The 24,728-nt window shown below is 40.4% G+C and overlaps 1 protein-coding gene across 1 annotated transcript in view; it reads left to right on the forward strand.

Moving 5' to 3' along the window:
- Positions 1 to 24,728, forward strand: part of SLIT3 (slit guidance ligand 3) — an 805,773-nt gene that overhangs the window by 772,124 nt on the left and 8,921 nt on the right. The window contains exons 30-34 of the mRNA XM_074204955.1: positions 1,278 to 1,415; positions 3,620 to 3,860; positions 10,150 to 10,280; positions 19,615 to 19,769; positions 22,533 to 22,818. Of these exons, the coding sequence (XP_074061056.1) occupies positions 1,278 to 1,415; positions 3,620 to 3,860; positions 10,150 to 10,280; positions 19,615 to 19,769; positions 22,533 to 22,818 (951 nt within the window). The remainder of the gene's footprint in view (positions 1 to 1,277; positions 1,416 to 3,619; positions 3,861 to 10,149; positions 10,281 to 19,614; positions 19,770 to 22,532; positions 22,819 to 24,728) is intronic.

Genomic DNA, 24,728 nt, shown 5'->3' on the forward strand with positions numbered 1-24,728 from the left:
TATCTAAACTTTATATTTATTCCAATGCCTAGGACATACTATAGACAATAAAAATAGAATGTAGTTGCTTAAATCTCTGGTTCTTGACTTCTCTTCAATTGAAACTCTGGACAACCTCTTCCTCCTGGATACTTTCTCTTCCCTGGATTTTCATGATAACGCTGTCCTTTGGTTATCTTGTCTAGTCACTACTATTCATTCTTCTATAGTGGATCATTATCTGTGTCCTAAAATTAATCCAGGAGCCCCCTTGGTTCTGTCTTTGGCCTTCTCTTTTCTTTCAGCCAGTCTCCCAGGATTCAGTTATCTCTATTCTGATGTCTCCCAGATCCATCTATTCAGACCATTTCTTCTAAACTCCAACCCTTTATTACCAACAGCCTATTGGACATTTCAAACTAGATGTCCCAGAGGCATCTGACTTGGCATGTCTAAAATAAAACTTTTACCCAAATCCATCCTTCTTCCTAATGTTATTTCTTCCTAACAGCTTTCCAAATTCCTAATTAGGCAAAAATGGACTCCGTCCTCAACTCTGACTCTTCCTCCTCACCCTCCAATTGGTTGCCAAATCTGCTTCTGCCCTCACAATAAATCTCTCTCCAATCTCTCTCTCCCTTTTCATTCACATGGCCCCCACCCTTGCTTAGACCTTCCCAGCCTCTCACCTGGGCTACTCCTATAGCCCCCAATTGGTCTCCCTGTCTCCATTCTCATCCCTCTCTGATCCGTCTTCCACCCAGTTGTCAAATTGATATTGCCACAGCATGGATCTGACCATACCATACCCTTGTTCAAGAGGAATTTCTCTATGATAAGATTCAAATTTCTCTGTTATTTAAAGGCTCTCCCAAGTGTCTTTAGCCTACATTTCTAGGCTCAAGGTTCCTTACTCCCTCTGTGCTAAACTGACCTGTTATTCTTTAGTATGTGACTTTTATCTTTGTTGCTTTGCCTTTTGAGTGGATTAGGCCCCCTCCCTGGGGGAAGACCATCACTTTTTTCCTTCTTAGAGGTTCAGTTCCTTCAAGGCTCCCATTTGTTAAAAGAGGTTTTTTTCCTGATGTCCCTGTAATACATTTTCTTTCTGGAATTACTTTATAACAACTTATAGGCCATTTCCCTCAGGAGCCAATAAACTCCTTGAGGGCAGAGACTGGGTTGTTTCTATTTCTGTTCACTAGTACAATGTCTGGCAAATGGAGACTTATTACCAAGAGCTCATTGAATTGAGTTGACTGACACCACTGACCAGAAGGGCTTGGCTTGTATTCTAGGTGCGAGTGTCCTCCTGGCTATAGCGGGAAGCTCTGTGAAACAGATGTTGATGACTGTGTGGCCCACAAATGTCGACATGGGGCTCAGTGTGTAGACATACTCAATGGCTACACCTGCATCTGCCCCCAGGGCTTCAGGTATGGTTCAGGAGAATTTACTGTGGAGGAGTCGAGTGTGGGGAGGGGGAAACTCAAGCCCACTCTGGAAGGAGCAGTGAGGCTGATTGATGACCAAAGGAAAAATGTTCATGAAGAAACTCAAGTGACTCTGGGAACTATTACCTTGACACCTTTATTTTAAAGTTGATTCTCACAATATCCTTGTGGATTACCCCTATTTTGTAGCAAAGAGACTGAGTTTGATCAGAAAACCTGAGCCCAGATCTCATATCTGTTACTTACTAGCTAAGGATCCTGAGTAAATTACTTTTCCTATGTAGGTGCCTCAGGTAACTATCTAGAATTTAACTGATAAGTCAAAAAGAAATTGTGACCTGCAGTGATAGAGGAAGTTCCCCATAAAGATGGAACTCACAGATCATCTATCCATGTATTTTACAGCTGGAGGAAATGTTTTGACCAAGTGATGACCAAGTGAATGAAGAGAAAAGGAGAGATTGGAAAAATATTTATTGTAAGGTCAGGAAATGTTAGCAAAGAAATGATAAAGCTAGAATTAGAACCCACATTTTCTGTCAGTTAAGCCTGGGTCACATGTCTTCATGTGGTGGCACTCTCAGAGTCTAGTAAGAACAATATCAAATGATGACACATAGAAGTTTCTCAGTAAAATACTATTCCAAACTCTGAGAGTAGGGACTGTCTCATTTATTGTTATTTATATCCCCAGGACCTAGCATAGTGTCTGGAACTCTTGTGACAAAAGCCATTTTCCCAGTACTGTGAATGAAAACCCATCTTTCCATGATTTCTTTCTATCTAATTATCAGGAGTAAGGGGAAATGTATGTGCCTATGGGACAAAGAAAAAAATAAATGGGAGAAGTAATAATTATGAAAGCATGGTTTCATGGAGCAAGAGTCAGGGTAGTTCACTTTGGGAAGAGGCAGAAGTTGGGGGGAAGGAGAATTCCTGTAACACTTATCAGAGAGGGTGAAAGAAGTCTAGAAATGACTGTATCAGAGTAGTATGCAGAATTATATAATTGTAGGTAAATTAGCATTCAACCAAGAATTGAAGAAGAGTAGAGCTAGAAGGTCACTGGAGACCATCTAGTTCAACTCCATTTTTCAAAAGAAACTGAGACCCAGAAGGTAAAGTGCTTTGCCTAAGATCACATAGCTAGGTGCAGTGGATAGAGCACCACTCTAGAGTCAGGAGAACCTAAGTTCAAATCCCTCCTCAGACACAATTCCTGAGTAACTCTGGGCAAGTCATTTAAGTTTGATTGCCTCCAAAAGAGAAAGAGAGAGAGGGTGAGAGAAAGAGAGGGAGAGGGAGAGAGAGAGAGAGAGAGAGAGAGAGAGAGAGAGAGTGCAAAGAGAAGAAACCACATGGTCCAACTGCTTATTCAGAGCTTTTCCAGTGGGAGTCTTGCTTGTTGTTTGACCTGAACTTGTCATTTTGGAGGTAAAGACATTTCTACCACAGATTAGAAACTTATATTCTTAAAAAATTTTCTAGGGCTCCTAGAAGTGAAGCAACTTGCCTCAGGTCACATAACCAGAATGTATCAGAGTCAGGACTTGGAACCAAGACTCCCTCACTCCAAAGTCAATTTTCTGTATTCGATACCACACTGTCAGTTGCTTTACCATCTTAAAAGCTGGTTCTCATGGTTTTCTTTCTTTTCCCTTAGTCCTAATTCCTCAAATACAAAATAACTAATATATTAGTATGTTAAGCATAAATGTACATGAACTGGACCTCTTTGAAGGACTAATGAAGCCTAAGGACCCATTCTCAGAATAATGTTTTTAAATGCATTAAATAAAATAGGTAGAATTACAAAGAAAACTATACTGAAATAGTTATTAAAATTTTTTTAAATTTTAGATTACATGCATAATTGATATCACATTTTTTGCCTTCTCTATTGGGAGGACTGGTGTTCAGGAAGGATTTGAAATTCAAAATTTTTAAAAGAATGTTAAAATAAATGTATAATATTCACTAGATTGTTTGCCACTAAGGGGAGGAGGAAAAAGTAAGGGTGATAGAAAATTGTGTATCTTATAAATATGCAAGTGGATGTAGGTTGAAAAACTTTCCTAACATGTAATTGGAAAAATAAAGGTATCAATCAAGGAGGAAAAAAGATCCAGGTTCTAGGGTCATCGTAGAGAGACCTTTCTGATCTCAAACTCCTTACTCCCCTACAGTGGTCTATTCTGTGAGCACCCCCCACCCATGGTACTGCTGCAGACCAGCCCCTGTGACCAGTATGAGTGCCAGAATGGGGCACAGTGCATCGTGGTACAACAGGAACCCACCTGCCGCTGCCTGGCAGGCTTTGCAGGTCAGAGGTGTGAGAAGCTCATCACCGTTAACTTTGTGGGCAAGGACTCCTACGTGGAGCTGGCCTCTGCTAAGATCCGACCCCAGGCCAACATTTCCCTGCAGGTAGGTATATGTCCTGGAACCCCTGGTTTTATCCAACTCTACCTCAACCACTCTGAAACTTGACCTTTCCACAAATGCCTAAACTGCCTCATGCTAAGTCCTTAGGATATAAGACTCTCTGCCCTCAAGGAACTTGCATTCTTTTAAGGAAAGACAGCCTGCAATTGATATAATTTGAAAGCAGCTATGCAGGGAGAGGGAGCCCAGAAAGAAGAAAGGGGAAGATTGACATGAGCCTTGAAGGAAATTAAGGATTCTGAGAAACAGAAGTGAGAAGGAAGTCTTATCTCCACAAACGGGAGAATGTCTAAGTAAAGAGGAAGGGATGGGAGAGGGCTGGGGGCGGGGGAGGGGGTAGAATGTCCTCATAGACAAGTGGGCCAGTTTTTCTAGATCATAGTTTATCAAGGAGAATACTACACAGTAAAAATCTGCTAAGGAAGCCTGAAGCTAGATTGGAAGGGTTTTAAATGTGAAACTGAGAAGTAAATATTTTATCCTAGAGGCAATAAGAAGCCCCCCTGGAGCTTCATAACCTAGGTAAACACAAACTATCAAGGAGCCCAGACCCTGCAAGGCAAGAATACCAACTTAGTGGTTAGGATATTGCTAAGATCCCAGGGATTCAACTCTGCCAATTCTCCCTACACCCTTTCCCCCCTCAAAGTACCATCAGGGATTCACAGTTTCACACGCAACTCTCTACTTGAATTCTGCTATGTCTATGAAAACATTTCTGTTGCTTTAGAATCAAAAATAAAGTGTTTTAAAGAGTCATCAGGGACATCTAGTCAAAGGAGCTCAGGAAAGATTCTCAAGCAGAATACTTCTTAACACGGAAAACAACTGGGGATTCTTCTTTGCTGATTAAATCTTTCTTCTACAATCAAATCATTTGTCAGCCAAGGATAGTTAGGACCCAGTGGTGCACGTTAGAAAGGATTTAGAGAATGTGGCTGAACTGAACAATCTCATGAAAGAACACAATGTGTTTTTCACAAGCAGAGGGATTGGTGTGAGACTCATCCAAAAGTAGGTCATACTACAATGGAGGTGGCAGAATTCTCTTCCCTGGCCAAGTCAAACAGTTCCTTTCTGAGAGAATCGGGACGCTGGAAGAAGGAATCAGACATGGAAATGGGGATAGGGAGAAGGATGGGATGGGAGGAGTAGCAGCTCACTCAGACTTTAAAAAGTTTTTCTTCTCTGACTTGGGTTTAAATGCAATTTAGCAGCTAAGATTTGTTGGGGTCTCAATGGAAAGAGTGCTGACTTGGGCATCAGAATTTTAAGTTTGAGTCCAAGGTCTGCTACCAGTATAATCTTTTGGAAGTCACCCCATCTTGGCCTCACTTTCTCCATACAAAAGAAGAGGGCATTGAGCGCTCTGAAGCACCTTCTAGCTGTAAATCCATGATCCCATTCCTCAGTGGAATGTTCAGAGGGTCTCAACCTAGCTCACACTTCTTGGAGATAGGTCTCCTCCTTGATAATCTCTTCTGATTAAGACACTGATCTCTCTAGTTCTCTCCATCTGATGTTTCCTTTTTGATGTCTTTGTTTTAATTAATTTTTCCAGCTATATATATATAGTTTTCAACAATCATTTTATGTAAGGTTTTGAGTTCCTCATTTTTCTCTCCACTTATTTGTTGTGAGCTTTGCTATTTCCTCATTCAAGGTGAGATCTCTGTCCCCCAGTCTCTGAACCGAGTCCTCTTCTTTTCTCCCTCTATATAGATGATTCTTAGCTGTATTCATTCAATAATAACTTTTCCCTTGAATCTCTGCTAAATGTCCTAAAAGACACCTAAAGACACTCTATCTGTCCCTAACACCTAAGTTCTTCTCTTTTCTTGACTTTCCCATTACTGTGAAAGGCACCGCTGGAAGTCATGCACCTTAGTTGTTATTCTGTACTCCTAACTATATCTTGTCCCCCATCTTCAGTCTCTTTCCTACTCCTGCCAATTCTATCTACGTAACATCTCTTAAGCTAGTACTATTGAAATAGTCTACTAGTTGGTTTATCAAAGTGATCTTCCAAGGGAACAGAACCAAGATGGCAGAATGGAGAAAGGAATTCCTAGAAGCTCTTCCCTAGATCACTCCAAATGCTTTAAAATTATGACTTGAACCAAAATCTAGAGTGGCAGAACCTACAGAAAGACTTTCACTCAATTTTCCTGCCCAAGACAACTTGGAAGATTCAAGGGAAGGAGCTGTTCCACCAGGACTCGGAAAGAGCCACAGCACAGCCTGGGCCATAATGAAGCCACAGCAGGAAGAACCAGCTCTAGCCTTCTAGGAACAGCCAGTAGGGTGCCTGGGACCCTGGGGGTACATGGGCCTGTGGCAGTGGGACCAGGTTACAGACCTCTCAGCCCAGAGATTGCCAAGGACAACTCAAATGGTCAGAGGGAAAATCCTGCCATACCAAAGAGTATGGAGCCTGCCTCAGCATAGCCCTGCCCCAGGAACCAGAAGCAGGTCTGCTGAGCTACCCAGCAGCTGCTTCCAGAGGTCTCTCCACTATCTCTGGGGCAGGACTCTGTTGCTTTGTCCATATTCAGATCCAGATCGCAGTCGGCCCCCATACTGCCATAGAAGAGTAGGGACCCCCGCTACAGCTCCAGGGCATAGAGAGTGACTGCGATCATCCACAGACCAGAGCACAGATCAGAAGAATAATCAGAGCCTCTCACAGTTCATTGGAGGAATTAAGGTGGGGGGGGGGGAATATCAGGGTAAGGGGAGAATTGGAGAATCCCAGCTCAAAAAAGATTTTGAAAATCAAGTAAGGGAGGTAGAAGAAAAATTGGGAAGACAAATGAGAGCAGTGCAGAAAAATCATGAAAGCCAAGATAGCAGCTTGGTGAAGAAGATACAAAAAATATCAAAGAAAATAAAGATGTTAAAAACAAGTTTAGGTCAAACAGAAAAAGCAGTCCAAAAAATTAATGAGGTGAAGAATGCCTTAAAAAGCAGAATTGGCCAGATGGAAAAGGAAATTAAAAAACTCTCTGAAGAAAACAATTCCTTCAGATGTAGAATGGAGCTAAGGGAAGCTGATGACTTTATGGGAAATCAAGAAACAATAAAACAAAATCAAAAGAATGAAAAACTGAATTGGAAACAACTGACTTAGAAAACAGAGTCATCAGAGATACCTTAAAAATTATTGGACTAGGAGCGGCTAGGTGGCACAGTGGATAAAGCACTGGCCCTGGAGTCAGGAGTACCTGGGTTCAAATCCGGTCTCAGACACTTAATAATTATCTAGCTGTGTGGCCTTGGGCAAGCCACTTAACCCCATTTGCCTTGCAAAACCTAAAAAAAAAATTTATTGGACTACCTGAATGTCATGACCAGGAAAAGAGCTTAGACTTTATTTTTTCACAAATAATCCAGGAAAATTACCCTGATATCCAAGAAGCAAAGGGTAAAATAGAAATTGAGGGACTTCATCAATCACCTCCTGGAAGAGATTCCCCCCCTCAAAAGCTTCCAGGAATTTTATAGCCAAATCTCAGAATTCTGATGTCAAAGAGAAAATTTTACAAGCTGCCAGAAAGAAACGGTTCAGATATCATGGCACTATAATAAGGATTACACAGGATTTAGCAGTATCTACATTAAGAGCTCACAAGGCTTGGAATATGATATTCAGGAAGGCAAAAGAGCTTGGATTATAAATGAGAATCAACTACCCAGCAAAACTCAACATCCTCTTCCAGGGGAAAATATGGACATTCAATGAAATAGGGGACTTTCAAACTTTCCTGTTGAAATGACTAGAGCTGAATAGAAAGCTTGGTCTCCAAGTACAGGACTCAGGTGAAGCATAGATAGGGTGGATAGAAAGGACAAATTTTGAGACATTTAATGATGTTGAACTGCTTGTATTCCTGCACGGGAAGATGATACTGATCTCCCATATGAATCTTCTGATTAGAATGGTTAGAAGGAGTTTATATAGACAAGGCACAAGAGAAGGTATGATATATTGTAAAGATGAAGTCACTGGGTGAAAAAAAGAAATGTACTAAGGGAAAGGGAAAGGAGAGGTAGAATGGATCAAAATATTTCACATAAAAGAGTAAATAAAAAGCTTTTGCAATGAAGTGGAAGAGGGGAATGTAAAGGGGAATGAATGAGCCTTCATTCTTATCAGAAATGGCTCAGAGAGAAAATAACATACACACAATAGGGTATAGAAGTCTACCTTACTCTAAAGAAAAAAAAGGGGATGGGAGAAAAGGGACTGGGGGGTATGCATGATAGAAGAGAGAGAAGATCATGGAAGGGGTAGTCAGATACAATATACTTCTGAGGGAGGGACAGGGTGAAAGAAGAGAATAGAATAAATGGGAGTGAGGAAGAATAGAATGGATAGAAATACAGTTAGCAATAGCAACTGTGGGGAAAAAATATTTAAGCAACTTCTCTGATGGACTTATGATAAAGAATTTGATCCACCCCAGAGAGAAGATAGGGTGCCTGGGACCCTGGGGGAACATAGGGCTGTGGCAATGAGACTAGGTTACAGACCTCTCAGCCCAGGGAGGAACACTTTTTTTTTTCTTTTTCTCTTTATTTTTCTTGAGGTCCCTCTATCTTTGAAGGGGGAGGGGAGATTATGTTTACTTTTACAAAAAAACTATTGTAGTAATGTGAAAATAATTTTTTAAAAAAATTATCTTCCTGAAGGGAAGGCACAGTGGATAGAACACTGGCCCTGGAGTCAGGAGTACCTGAATTCAAATCCTGCCTCAAACACTTAATAATTACCTAGCTGTGTGGCCTTGAGCAAGCCACTTAACCCCATTTGCCTTGCAAAAACCTAAAAAAAATAATAAAAAAAATTATCTTCCTAAAAGTACAGGTCTGACTGTGTCACTTCCCCTCTTCAGTAAATGCCAGTGCCTCATTATTACAATCAGTATCAAAATATCCTGTTTCCTTTTAAAGCCCTCCCCACCTTGCTAATCATCCCCCACCTTTCCACCTTCTTCATCCTGGATCTGGACTCACTTAGCTGCCTCCTGTTTCTCACTCACGCCCAATACTCCATATCCCGATTGCATTTTTACTGACTCTCTGCCATGCTTGGAATGCTCTCCTTCCTCAGATCCACCTTCTGGGTTCTTTCAAATCTCAGTCAAAATCCCACCTTCTACAAGAAGCCTTTCCTAGGAAAGTCTTCTCTGAGATTCTCTCCAAATTATCTTGTATAAATCTTGCTTGTATATAATTTTTGCATGTTGTCTCCCCCATTGGATTGAAATCTCCTTGAGAGCAAAAATTATTGTCTTTCTTAGTATCCCCATGGCTTATCATAGAGCCTAACTTATAAGTGGTACTTAATAATTTCATCTTGCCTATATTTGATTTGACTTTTGACTTTTGACTTTCCAATCCAGTATCTTTTCCACTGTCCTGTAGCTTTCATCAAGGATCCTCTAAGGATCTTCCTTAGACTTCCATGATTCATTTCACTTGTCTATTTAACTCTTGACCATCATGGTCTGCATCCATACCTATCTCTCTTTCTTAGACTTTGGGCTCTCCAATGGCAGGTACCATAACTTTTTACACTTTTGCATCTCTATCACATCTGGTATTAGACCTTGTTTGTAGTAGGGCATTTTTTAATTTAGTTCTGTCAGAACAAAGGACTCCCCTACACAAAATGACCCAAGCACATTTAGGACCATATCCTGGACCATCTAAGGATGGAAATAGTACCAGTTTCTCCCCAGATTAATTCATTAAGCTGGCTCAAAGAGTCCACTCTTTCTGGAAATCTAAATGAAAGCCAAGAAACTTTTAGTGAGAACATGAGATAGATTTGAAGTCAGAGGGTCTGTGTCCAAATTCTGCTATCTGTGTGATGTTAAGCTAGTCACTTAACCTCTCTGCACCTCAGAAAAATAAGGGGATTAAAGTCAGTGATCTCTAAGTTCTAAGCTTCCTTACAGTTCTAGATCCATGATCTTTATAATCATACTCAGCAAATTTACTAAACATCTTCCTATGTACCTGTACCATTCCTGTACCATTCTGGAATCTAGGGTAAGGCCACCACCATATTAAGAAGTCTTGCCCAACTTCAAAGTGATGTGCAATTAACTAACAGTGCCAGAGATTTTATATTAGATGCCCACTTACTCGTGTAAATCAATGAGTTCTCTAGAACATCAAAGGAGAGAAGATCACCAGGATGTCCTGTCCTCAGGATCCTCAGTGAGCTAACAAACTTTCTCCCCTTCTTGCTGATCCTTTACAGGTAGCCACCGACAAGGACAATGGCATCCTACTCTACAAAGGAGATAATGATCCCTTGGCACTGGAGCTATACCAGGGGCATGTGAGACTGGTCTATGACAGCCTGAGCTCTCCCCCCACAACAGTGTACAGGTGGGTGTAATCTTTCCATGCAGCCACCTCCAGATAACACCAAGGATAGACTGTGAACATGGCTGTCCTCACTATACCTCTGACCTCCCCGGGGAGCCAGAGGGGAGAGGAGATGGAGAAGGAAAAAGAGGAAAAGGAGGAAGATGAGCCCCCCTTGAGAGATGACACCTCATTACCATAAGATTAATGGCCAGCTGGCTACCTTTGCACTGAGTGATCTGATCAGATGGGGGAAGAGGCTGCTTAATGAGATGCCCTTTTCAAAATGTCACCCTAATCTTTTATTAGTTTAAGAAAGAAAGCAGGATGGGATTAGCATGAAACTCGATGGGAAGAGATTAGAGGGAATAAAGGACCAAGGCTGCTCACGAATACCTGAGAGTGAATTTTAAACAGGAGCATCTTGCTCAAGGACAGTTTTGCTGCAGGCATTCTCTCTTCTCCCTTCCCTCTGAAAGGAAGAAAACAGCATGTATGTGGAGGGTAGGGAGGTCAAAGAGTAGCACCTTCTTGTGGGGTCCCTTGACCTTTGGACAATCATGATGAGATCACCCCAGGTCTGGGAACTGTGGCTCATATAATTATACCAATCTTAAAGGAAGGAGTAGAAATGGAACCCATATGTTTTTGCAGCAGGAATGTAGGATTACTATAGTATTTTAAAAGAAAAGGAAAGAAATACCTCTACTTGGGTGGCATTTAATAAATATTTTTGAATAGAATTAAGGAAGGGTGGGTGTCCTGTTGTTCCCCAGGTCTACCTGCCAGTCCAGTGTTCTTTCTACTCTCTTTTATTGATGGTTTTCTCCTACATCATGACTTCAGCCCTCCATGGCCTCATGTGACTCAGGAGAAACCTCCCAGGAATTCTAGACAAGAAAATGCCTTCCTTCTTCCCCCTTCCCATATAGTATTACTCCCTGTCTCCTCATTTGTAAAACAAGGGAGTTGACTAAATGGACACAATGGTCCCTTCTGACTTCAGGTATGTAATGTAACCTCCCTGTGCATCTCTGAGCTGATTTATAAAATGAGAGTATTGGATTCAAGTCAACAAACATTTGTGAGGCCTCCACTGGGAGCCAGGTCCTGTGCTAAGCATTCCGAGCTCAAACAAAGGCACAACTGGTACCTGCTCTCAGAGTACTTACAGTCTTATTAATGGTGAGCTTCAGGTTTCTTCCAGATCTAATTCTGTGACCTCTTGAATACATTTTTAGGCCTGGCTGCCCTCTCCAAGACCCTGATAAGTTGTATTTTCCCCAGTTTTCTGTAACAAGCCCATTAAATGGGTTTCAAGGAGCAACACTCTATGGGAAGAGGGAAGAAGGAGGGCATGCCAAACATCTTAAGTACATGGACATGAAAGCATGGATGTAAAGGGAACAAGTGGAGTGTGAGGAGAAATGCTACATCCACTAAAAAGACTCAGCTCAGGGCAGGAGGAGCTGCCCAGTGGAGATGTGCCCAGTGTTAATGAACCACAATGGACTTGGTACTAGCAACCCCCCCCAAAAATGGTTCCTCTCACTCTACCTTCTTGGGCATCAAGCCCCTCATGTATAAAACAAGAGAGTAGAGTAAATGAACTGTCTTTAATCTACAGTCCCATAATAACCTAGCACAATACTCAATGTATGGTCTAATCAGGTAGAAGAAGGTATCTTGTTGCCTAGTCCTTTCACCTTAATTTTTTTTTGACTGCCATGTTGCGCTATTGATTCCTCTCACTTTATAATTCTAGATTTTTCCCCAGATTTTTTCAGACTAACTATTCTCTGGTTCTCTCCCTCTTATTGCAGAGCAGATTTTTTTTTAACCCCAAAGGAAGGAATATTATTCCTATTAAATTTCAGTCAGTCAACAAATAGTTTTTAAGCATTTAATATGTATCTGGAACTATCAGTATGTTAACCATACCTCCTAGGTTTGAGATATATGCAAATTGGATAAGGATGGAGAATATGCCTTTTCCAAGTCATTAAATAAAAGACACTAAATAGCATAAGGCCAAGCATAGATCCCTAGGACGCTTCACTCAATACCTTATTTCAAGTTAAAATCTAACTCTTTGAATCCAATCACTCCACCAGTTCCAGTTCTTCAGAACCATACCACTGTCTATCCCATATCTGTCCATCTTTTCCACAAGAATAGCATGAGAGACTTTATTATCAGTAGCATAAGATACTTCTCACAGATAGCTCAATGGTTCAGGTAGTAAAGCACCAAGCATTTATTAATTGCTTACTTCCAATAGTGCTAAGGACTAGGAATATAATACAAGCAAAAAGAAAGTTCACAAGGGAGTTTTCTCCTCACAAAAGGGAAAGGTATTATTGATACTCCTATTGATTGTCCTAGAAGGACTTCACCAATGGAAGAAGCAATAGTTCAACATGGCTGAGACATATACTAGAGTGAATCCTAAAGTCAATCTAGAGAAGCCGAGCCCTAATGTCAAAATCTAGAGAAAATTCAGTGAGGTAAAGGTGAACTTGGATTTCATTGTAGAAAGAGTTCCAGGTTAATTGAAGACCTTCATCTCACTGTGTAAACTTAGGGAAGTTACTTATATGCTTCAGTTCCCTTATCTGTAAAATGGAAGTAATATTTGTTTACCTACCTTACAAGTTTTGGAAGAGATTCAAAATAGGAAATAGATATGAGTATGCTTTGAAAAACTGAGAGCCCAATATGAATGTTAAGTATTGCTAAAAAAAGAAATGAACTTTCCTCCTCCTGACCCCGAAGCAATGATGACCATTTTCCATTTGCTAATTAGGCACTGCTATGTTTGAAGCAAGTCCTTTAGACATTTGGCTCCAAAAAAGCTCACCCTTTAGATTATTTGAGCTAATAACTAGTTTCTGTATTTTGGAATCCAAAATCAGCAATTAATTAGTTGTAGCCAACAATGCCTCTGACCTCTTCTCTAACTAGATTCCTTTAAGGCAATTCCCCCTGAACAGTTTTAGAGGTTGCACCAACTAGAGAGCCCCCACCCCGCAAAGAGGCTGAAAGAGACACAAGAACAGGTCTGGGGAGACACTAGAAAGAGCTCTGGATTTGTAGTCCAAGGATATGGATTAAACCCCAGTTCAAATCCTTAAAATCTATGTGACACTTTGGTCAAATCACTCCATCCCTCTTGGCCTCAGTTTCTTCATCTTTAAAATGAGAAGTTTAGGCCACATGCTCTCAAAGGGCCCTTTTAACTCTTAAATTTCCAATCCCATAAATGATTGCCCTTCAGCTTAGCTTTCAGAGGGAGGGAGGTCTATTGGGTGTCTCTTCTGGGAACCTCTCAATTCATTTCACACAGAAACATATAGCAGAAAGCAGAGGTTCAGCCATATGGGAGACTTCTCCTTCAAAGTGGTGTCCTCCCTGTTATTTCTATCTAACCACTTAAATGAACCATTTTATTATTGATACTCCAAGTCTTTAAGCCTCCTTCTGCAGGACTTTCTGAGGAGGGCAACCCCATTGAATTCACCATGAGTCACAAGCCTCTTTACAAATCCATTGACCATGCTTTTACCCTGCTATTGAGGGAGAGGATCTGAAGTCAAAGAGTGAGTGGGGGTCCCTGGGGCTGTGTTAGTGACCTCCCTGCCTCCAAGCCTCACTTGTCAAGGGATTGCAGGGGAAGGAGGGATTAGAGAGAACTGTGTGTGGTCTATTGCAAGGGGGGAAAATGGAAATGTAGAGAGACTGTGAATTGAAAGGATGAGTAGAAATGATCCATTGCCAAGGTCTGCCAGTGCCAGACTCATAGCAAGAACTTAATGCTTATTGACTTGACCTGGCTTTCTCTGCTTCAACATAACTGAGTGACCTAAACAAATCATTTTTCTACTCTGGGACCTTGGTTTCTTTGTCTGTAAAATGAGGGAGTTGGACAGTGTGATCTCTTTCTAATTCCAAGGTTCATTTCATTCAGTAAAGTATTACTAGGGATGATCAGTTACCCTGTGGGACTGGGATACCCACGAAACAGACTATCCTGAAAGATCAGGTCACCTCTCTTCACTCCTTATGATCCTGGCTCAGTAGCCAATTTTCTTTAGCACAACCCACAGACCCCAACACACAAGGACCAAGAAAAATCTGTAATCACACAAGTCCTTTAGCAAAAGGTCAGAGTGAGTGTTCTTCTTCCCAGAACCAAGATGTGCATGCCCAGCCCCATGAGAGTGCCCCCTAAGACCAGTAGATCTGGGGATTCTTCCCAGTTACCTCTGTTATATAAAGAAAAACCATAGAGAAAAGGAGAGAGCAAGATGAGAGGAGGACATGGCTAGATTGCCAGCATCCTGCTTACCACAGACCATAGCACATTTTTTAAGGTATTTTAAGAATTGAGAAATCAACAGACTAGATGACTTTATCCAACTTATGCCCTAGATCAGTCTTAGAAATTAATGAAGACCATAGTTAAGACTAACTGCTGCAATCTGGATGGCTTAACAGCATTAAGTAATGAGCTGTCTTCCCATTGCCTGCAGAAAGCCATCCCCAAACTATTGGAGCTTGACTAAGCCACTGCAGATAGGGTAGCTTACCACAAAGCAAGGGCCTCCACACAACTACTGACAGTTCCCAGATTTGTTTCAGGGTTAGAGCCTCTTGCCTTAATTGCTCCCCCAATCACACACACACACACACACACACACACACACACACACACACACAAACACACCTTTGTCCTCACTGGGCAGGCTCCCTAGGACCACCACCATTTCCTTTAAGAGAGATGAAATTGGAACTGAGAGGCAGTATACTAATGGTAATAATCTTCCCGGGGACAGGTGGAACAAGTGAAAAGAGTTCTAGCTATGGAGTCAGAAGGTGGATGTTCAAATCCTACCTTTGATGCTTACTGCCTATATGACCTTAGGTAATTCACTTAACCTTTCTGGGTCTCAGTTTCCTTATCTGTAAAATGAGAGGGTTGGATTTAGGTCCCTCTCAACTCTAGAAGGATGGTCTTATGCAGCATAGCCTGATTTCACACTTGTGACCTCTTTTAACCTGTTGGGCTCCCTTATTCAGGGGTGGTGAGGGACCAAGACAAGGGACAGCTTATCTTTCTGAACACCTGGGATAAAGAGGTGAGCATTCCCCCAAACACTGCTCTACCCATCTCATGTTCCCCAAGCTAGGAGATGATTAGCTTTATTCATGAACTACTCAGGAAATTCCTTTCCCAGATCTTCTGAAACAAGGTGTAGAAACCCATGTCTAGATGGGGTAAAAGGAGCTGGTCGTGGTCCTGATAATGCAGGTTTTTCACACTACCACCAAACTCCCCGCTGAGTTTATAGGAAGTTATTAATCATCTTTACCTCAGGCAACAAAATCCTCCTCCTTAGTGAATCTCTATTACCACCTAGTGGTGGGAACTTAAAGTACCCAGAGCCAGAGCTAACAAGACAAGGAGGTGATAGGTAGGGGAGAATTGAAGAAGGAATGGGGGAAGAGGAAGGGACTTCTGGGCTTGCCCCAGTCCACATTCTTTGTCCATGCTCAGTCACTCACACTTATGGAATAATAAATCCAGAATTACAGAATCAAAGAATCATAAAATCTTACCATCTTGGCAGCTCAGTGTTGCATTAAAAGGTAATCTAGAGCTCATCTAATCAAATTTCCTATCCACTACAACAATACTATCTACATTGAAGTCTACCACATCCCTGACTAGTGATTATCAGTCTGCATTTAAATGCTTAAAGTAATGAGGATCTCACTACCTCTCCAAAGGGTATCTAGTTCACAAGTGCTGCTAGGCGGAGCCTCATTGTGACTGAGATAGGTATGGTTTTGTTTTGGGTTTTTTTGCAAATGGGGTTAAGCGGCTTGCCCAAGGCCACACAGCTAGGTAATTATTAAGTGTCTGAGACTGGATTTGAACCCAGGTACTCCTGACTCCAAGGCTGGTGCTTTATCCACTACGACACCTAGCTGCCCTGATAGGTATAGTTTTGAATGGCATTAAAAATCTCCACCTGCCACCAAAATGCCTACCCCATTCAACCAAAATGCCTTCCAGAATTCCCAGTGTGAAATCACTTCTTTCAGATAAGACAGTGCCTACAGAAGTCTCCTATTAACATATTACCTAAAAACAAATTGGCTACCTTAAGCACCTATTACCATACATTCATGATGATCTGCCACACAAGAGCTAGAACCTGACCAGGTCAGGGCACCTGCCCAGTTCTCAGGCCTATCCGCAGTGCCAGGCATTCCTGTATCTTTTCTCAGTATGGAAGAGGGAAGGATGTCATTATGCTGCATAAGGAAGTTGCCCCTATACTGCTCCTTTTAGACCAGTCATTTCACTTGTCTAGACCTCAAGTTCCTCAACTATAAAATGAGGGGGTCTGACTAGATAACTTAAGGATCTTTAGTTTTAAATCTAATACTCTTCTGTAACATTTGCAAGCTATATATATATATATATATATATATATATATATATATATATATATATATATAAATTGTTTAGCCTCTTTGAGCCTTAGTTACTCATTTATAAAATGGGGTACTGATCCCCTTGGCTATCTCAAATGGTTATTGTCTCAAATGTATGAAAGCATGATTTATTTGTTGTGTTTACAGTTTACAGTGGGGACCCCAAGGATGCATACAATTTCATCTTAGGTCAGCTAAACACATTGTAAGGACCTGAGTCTGGAGAGAGGAAAGCATTTCTCATAGGGTGGAGATCACCTGTACTGAGCTCCCACACTTAGTAGGCATCAGGTTAAGGAGCCCCTGAAGGGGTCCCTGAAGGGACCTGAGGATAAGGGGAAATGGAACTGGAAGGAGTCATCAGGGGAAGAACAGATCACACACAGAGACTATATTAGTGGGGGGGGAAGGGGCAGCAGCATGCTCACTCCACTTCCATCCTTCATTTCCTGCCAAGCCACTGTCTCCAAGCATAGGCGTCTGCCAAAACTGCAGTGCTCTGGGTCTCAGGAAAGAAGCAAGGAAGGGGAAAGGACATTGTAAAATGTGTCTTGAAATGAGAGTTGGATAAGTGTTTAGTTTTTAATGTGCATATATATATATATATATATATATATATATATATATATGAATAAGGATATCTGTTACCCAGAGAATTTTAAGATTATAGATTTGGAAAGACTAGTCTCTTCAGAAACATCCCCAATTCTATGGTTATCTAGCCTCTGCTCAAACATTACAAAACAATGAGGAATGTACTACTTCCTAAAGCAATCTTTGCCACTCTGTTTCTGTGGTGGTGTCTTTTTATGTAAGAGTGTCTGTCTCTCTGTATACATGGATCAAAACATGGTTTTTTTGTGTATTTGTATATATGCTCAGCAGGAAAGAGAGTGTTTATGAATATATGTGAATGTTCACATAAATATTTAAGATAAGGGATTAATGTTCATTCCCCTCTTCCACTACTCCTCCAACATTTTCCCAGGATCTTGTCACCCCCTTTCCCTCTTATTTTCCTGTTTTCTGTTACTTAGTCTCTTCTGAAATAAGATCTTAACAATAATAATAACAATAATAACAGCAGATTTGAAGATTGGGGGGGTCTATTTTTCATCAAAGGACTTTCTTTTTTTGTTTGTTTGCTTATTTGTTTTTTGCAAGGCAGTGGGGTTAAGTGACTTGCCCAAGGTCACACAGCTAAGTAGTGTCTGAGGCTGGGATTTGAACTCAGGTCCTCCCAACTCCAGGACTGGTGTTCTCTCCACTGCACCACCTAATTGCCCCCTAAAGGATTTTCTTAATGAGAATTAAATAATGTCTTGCCAGAGAAGTCTTAGTCTGAGTTAGGTAAGGCTGATCACAAGTGTCATAGAACCAATCTCAGAGCATCCACTGCACCTCTTAGGGGAGAGACTACAACTAAACTATCTCAAACTCAATTCAATTCATTGTGCATTTATTAAGACCTCCTATGGAAAAGTTTTAAACCATATCCCTCTCTTAGGAAAGGTAAGGATAATGAGTTGACACCGCTCTTTCCATTTGTCCCAAGGCTATTTTCCAATCGTCCAGTTGCAAAGATTTAGAAATGTAACTTGTACATTGGAAAAGGCAAGGCAGCAAACATTTAATTAGTATTTACTTGTTCCAAGCACTATGATAATGCTGAGGTTACAAGACCAAGCAAAAAGAATGACAGACCCAGTCTTTAAGGAACTTAGAAGACAATACACAAAAGTGGAGCTGCTGAAGGAATAGGTGTCCCAAGGTTCTCCCCTGCCAGGGAGGATGATTGTTACAGGGTGAGCGACAGTAGTTTATGAAAGAAGTTCCAAGGTGAGAAGGCAGTGGAGACATGGTGAAATTTCCAGAGAAAATTTTATTTGGATCAAGATAAACCTGAATTTCACTGTAGGAACAAGAGCACAAAGCCAGCAGGGAGAAGATCTGTCCATCTCATTGTTCAAGCCTAGGGAAACCATTTACATAGGCTGTGTTTCATTTATTTTTATCTGTAAATGGAAATCCTGTAATACCTGTCTACCTACCTTACAATGTTTGGGGGAGGATCTAGTGAGATAATAAATATAATTGTGTTTTGAAAAGGCTGAGCACACAAAACAAATATAAAAGATTAGTATCTGCTAGGAAAAAGTGGAACTTCCTTTTCTTGGCACTGGAGCCTGATGATTACTTTCCAATTTGTTTTCCTGGTACTACCTTGTTTGAGTCAAGTGCTTCAGAAGTTTGGCCCCAGAGATGTTCACCCTTTGAATTATTTGAGCTAATGACCAATTTGTAACTTTGGAGTCAGAAATCCAAACTCCACCTAAAACCTGGCTCCCTCTTCCCCTCCACAAGTCAACCCCCTTGCCCAGTTTTAGAGGTTGTTCCTCTACCCTACAAAAAGCCTGAGATACCTGAACAGATTTTCTATCTGGGTAGATACCAGAAAGAACCCTGGATTTGAAGTCCAGGGATCTAAACTCACATCCCACATGAGACAAATTATGGGGTGTTTCCTGGGCCCACCCTAGGAAAGGAGTGGGAAGGACTACAAAGGCAAAGGTAAATGTCATTGCCCTCAAGAACTTTATGTTACACAAACAAATGCCAAAAAAAGAGTTGAGCACAACTTTTTTTGTATCCAATAGTAGACTTGTCAATGAATGTATTCTATCAATATAAGAACATTATTTGTTAAGGGCGTGGGGAGAATGGATAATAGGAAAAGAACACTGGCCTGACTTCTGAGTTCCTGGTTTTTTGCTACCCTATGGTAGCATGTCTTAGCTGCTTCCTCCTAAGTATCTCTTTTTTATTTTTATTCTCTCTCATCTCTTCCCAGTGTGGAGACTGTGAACGATGGGCAGTTTCACAGTGTGGAGCTTGTGATGTTAAACCAGACCTTGAACCTGGTGGTGGACAAAGGAGCCCCCAAGAGTTTGGGCAAACTCCAGAAACAGCCAACAGTTGGCACCAACACTCCCCTCTACATTGGAGGTAAGAAGCTCTCTAACTCTTGTCCCAAACTCAGGTTGTCACTGAAACCACCTTCCCTCAGCTAGCAGTACTTTCTCCCAACTCCTCACTCCCAACCACAAGGGGAAGTCCTCTACATCAAGGCAACCCTTTCCCAGAAAGCCAAGTCACTAGACAGAAGGCACAGTGCCTTAACCCCTTCTGTTCTTTCTTCTCTATTGGCAAAGAAACAAGCACCATAGATTGTCACCTGATTTTAATGCAATCCATTACAATACAGATATTAATGTAAAACCCTTACAAGTAGGAATTGTTTCATTATGAGTATATGGGATATATATGGATTATACATATACATATCTATATATGTGTGTATGTATATATCTGGGGGAGGGGTGTATGTGTCTATGTTTTTGTTGCTCAGTCCTTTTGGTCATCTCCAATTCTTCTTGGCCCTATTTAGTGGTTTTCTCAGCACAGATACTGGTGTGGTTTGGCTTTTCCTTTTCTAGCTCATTTTATAATGACATTGAGGCAAACAGAGTTAAGTGACTTGCCAGGGTCACAAGCTAGTACATGTCTGAGGTCAAAAAGATGAGTCCAGTACCCTATCCATCATACTAATTACCATGTGTGTGTGTATATGTGCATGTATGATGGATATACACACATAAATATATACACACTGTCATACACACAAATCCCTCCAATCTTCATTGACACAAAATAGATATTTAATAAATGCTTATTGATTGACTAATTGAATGGTTAACCCCTTTCTATCCACTAAGCAATAAGAATACAAGTACAAAAAGCAGACATTTTGTGGGGAGGGAACATGGAGGGAGGAAAGGAGGCAAGGCCATTGGCCAGAAAGAAGAGATATTAGAGAATCTAGAGTCAAGTGAAATATGGCTAAGGCTTTTCCTGAATTTTGTGGTCCAGGAGAGGACCTCAAGATGAGTTTTTTTCTGGAACAGGAAAACTATTACCAAGGAGGAGAAGGAAAGTTTAAACAAAACAGTCTCTGTCCTTAAGGAATTTTAAGAGATTATGCCCAAGTTTCCCTCAAATTTGCCACCAGGTGTCCCTCAGACTTACTACAGACTTATGTTTTCCCATTGCCCTTTGAAGAGGCATAGCTGCTTCCTCCCCCCAGATCTTATCTTATGATTTCAGCAATTTTCAGAATCAATGACACAAGACCAGATAGCTTCCGTTTCCATAAAGAGGTAATAGCTGAACCCAGCAGGAGTTGGCCTGAAGGGGAAATAGAAGAAAAAAGCATCTTGTTTTCACCCTGGTAGCTAGTAAATTTTCAGACTTAGAAACAATGTCAGATTAAGATTTTTCAACTTGGATTTTGCTAATTGGAAAAATGCCAAGTTCAGTTTCGATTTTCTCCTCTTAATCAATCCTTTATATTCTGACTGCAAAGGACTCATAGTGTAGCAGAAAGGGGAAGTCAGGGGATACAAGTTCTAGTCATACATCTAATCTCAGGTCTAATAAAGGTTTCCTAAATCTTCTAAACTCTCCAAACCTTAGATTACTTAACTATAAAATGAGGATAACAATGCCTCTCTCACCTACCTTTGTACTCACTTTTGAGAATATGCAAAGAGTATATGCTAAAAGACTTTAGGAGATACAAAGGCAGAAAAAAGCAGCCACATTACTCACATTTGCAATTGGGTAGAACAGGACCTTTTCTCTGCAGTATTACTCTGGGAGAGAAGAAACCCAAGCCAAGAAGACCTGGGTTCCAGGCCTGCCTCAGACCTATATTGGCTATATGAAAACTCATTTTTTTTCAATTGTTATTTTATCTTATTTTTTCAGTTACATGTTATGAAAGTTTTTCAACATTCAAACATTTGCAAATGCATATTTTTAAGTTAACATAATTTTCCTCCACCTCCCCTCCTATTCCACTCTCCTAGGCAGTAAACAATCAGGTGAATATTGTACATAAACATTTGTGTTTAACATGTTTACAGATTAATCATTTTCAGTAGTAGGAATTAGGATTGGGGGGGAACCATGAGATAGGAAAGAAACACATAAAGAGGAATTTTTAAAAAGTGAATATAATGTTTATTCAGATTCTGTAGGGTTTGTTCCTTTTGTTTTGTTTTTTGTTTTCTTCCTCTGGATGGAGATAATATTGTCCATAGCATATCTCCTAGGGTTGTCCTAGCTCTCTGAACTGCTGAGAGCAGCTGCTTCCATCAAGGTTGATCAGCTTACAATGTTTTTGTTCTGCTTCCTTTACTCAGCATCAAACTCATTTATTCTTTCAGTGTTTTTGATGACTTCCTAAGACTGTAAATTACAGAGAAAATATGCAAAGTGCTAAGAGTAATTTCTTAATCTGGAATTTTCCTTTAACAATGAAATTCTAGGTTCAGTTCCTATTATTGTTGTTCATACTATTTGTCCTTCATTCTCAAAGAAGACCACGACATCAGGGAGGTGATACTGTGACAAGCACGTGAGTTGGATCTGAGTGAGGGGGTGCTGTGTTAAGTCACCAGTCTCACTTTCTCCTCCAGAGTCATCTGGGTCCAGTGGTCAGATATGAGCCATATGGAGATGACCGTGAGGCTTAAGTGACATACCACGGTCACATAGCTAGTAGGTGTTAAGTATCTGAGGCTGGATTTGAACTCAGGTCCTCCTGAATCCAATTGGTGCTCTCTCCACTCTATTCCTATTACCTATGCCTTGGAACTGAGGGGGCTCAGGTCAGGTATAATGGATCTATATCTACTATCTCTCTAGGAATACCCACCAGTACAGGCCTCTCAGCCTTGCGCCAGGGCACAGACCGAACCCTGGGTGGGTTCCATGGTTGCATCCATGATGTCCGCATCAACAACGAGCTCCAGGATTTCAAGACCCTGCCCCAACAGTCCCCAGGCGTTTTCCCTGGCTGCAAGTCGTGTACCATCTGTAAACATGGCTTATGCCGCTCTGTGGAGAAGGGTAGTGTGGTCTGTGAGTGTCACACAGGTTGGACAGGGCCATTGTGTGATCAAGAAGCTGGAGATTCCTGTCTCGGCCACAGGTGAGTCTCTTGGAGACCAGGGACACTGACCTTGGCACACTCTCCTTTGGACTCAGAGTTTAACCTCTCTCTCCCTTGCCTGATCTTGATCCCCACCCTTTCCCCCTCTTCAGAGCTCTTAGGTGACAAAGGGGAAGGGAGAAAGAGAAAATGAGAGAGAGAGAGAGAGAGAGAGAGAGAGAGAGAGAGAGAGAGAGAGAGAGAGAGAGAGAGAAAGAGAGAGAGAGAGAAAGAAAGAGAAGATGCTCTTTGATAGAAGAAGGTACTAAGGTTAGAATTCAGGAAAAACTTGCCCAAAGTATAAATTATGACTAAGTAGTGACATTGATTCTTTAATGAACAAACTCAAAAGTTATCTGTCCAGATGAGTGTTATGTCTTTCTATGGCCCATTCTTTCAGATAGATACATAGATATCTATATAAATAGAGAAGCACATGTGTTTACACTTAAACACAAAGAGTCATTTTAGTGATGAAATAGCCAGAAGTGTTCAGAATCAGTTCCAGTGAATTAATAGAGTTGGTCAAAATGAAGAATCCAGATCTGAGTTTGAAACTGATTATATACCAGGCACCTTATGTGACTTTTAAACTGACTCTGCAAATGACTGCAGAAGAGGTCTCTTCTCTAGCATTACTTAAAAATAAGATAGATCCAATCCCAAAAAGAAAAATTTAAAAATAATATTATTTAAAAATAAGAAAAATAGAAATTTTTTATGACCATGAGAATTTTATATCAGGTATGTAAGACTAGTTCAAGATTAAGAGTAACAAACTAGTTCAGTACAAAATGCAGATGGTAACAAAAAACTTTTTTTAAAAATAGGATTATATATGTGAACATATGTAAAAAATGAAAAATCCATTTATTTATGATAAAAACACTAGGAAGTAATAGAATTTTAGGATTTTTCCTTGACTCCATAAAACATTTTATTTTAAACCAAAAGCCAACATGGACAAATATTAGGAGCATTCCCTTTAGTATACATATGCATGTGTGTATATATGTACATATATATATGAATGTATATGACATCTACTTCCACTGTTCTTAATTTGATATACTAGAAATTCTCATAATTTCAATAAGACAAGAAAAAGATATTAGAGGTAATAACACTGGAAGAGATCAAATGTAAGGGGTTGAAATACTGTTTACAGATATCATGATAGTATAGCTATAAAATTCAACTACTTCAACAAAAAAAAAATAGAGAAGCTAGGATCATAGATCTAGTGGGTGAGATTAACAAAATCATTTCTTTTCTCATTTACTAGCAATAAAGACTAAGAAAACATAAAAAAGAAACCCATGGACAATAACAACAAAAAAACTAGTTGAGAATTATTCTACCTAGAAATAGACATGACCTACATCAGGAAAACTTGGAAAATAGTGATTGAAATAAAGGAAGACTTAAATAATTGGTGAGGCATTCAATGTTTATAGATGAGTAAGATTAATATAGTAAAAATGACAATCTCTCCAAACTAGTCTATGTGTTTAATACAATACCAATTAAATATCAAACTAGGGAAAAAATCGTTATTTCCCATTATATGATAAAACAACACACACCCAGAAATCTTAAGGAATGTACCAAGAGAAAGGAAGGCAGGGGGTCAGAGTCATTGGGAAATAGTGAAAAGCATATTGCACTCCCAGGTTATAATGCATATTACAAAGAGTTTATCAGAACTATGCAATATATAGAACAGGCAATAGAGAACTAGATCAGTAGAATAGGTACTTCAGATATCTAACCAAATATGTATAAGAGATTAGTGTTTGATAAGCCTCTAGGAAATAAAATCTTAGAAAAGAATCATTATTTGATATGTTGGAAAAAATAGGTAATAATTTGGTGAAAAATGGATTTAGAGTTGTAGCTTATATTTTTTT

Source organism: Macrotis lagotis, chromosome 1 (assembly GCF_037893015.1).
Source record: "Macrotis lagotis isolate mMagLag1 chromosome 1, bilby.v1.9.chrom.fasta, whole genome shotgun sequence".
NCBI lineage: Eukaryota > Metazoa > Chordata > Mammalia > Peramelemorphia > Peramelidae > Macrotis > Macrotis lagotis.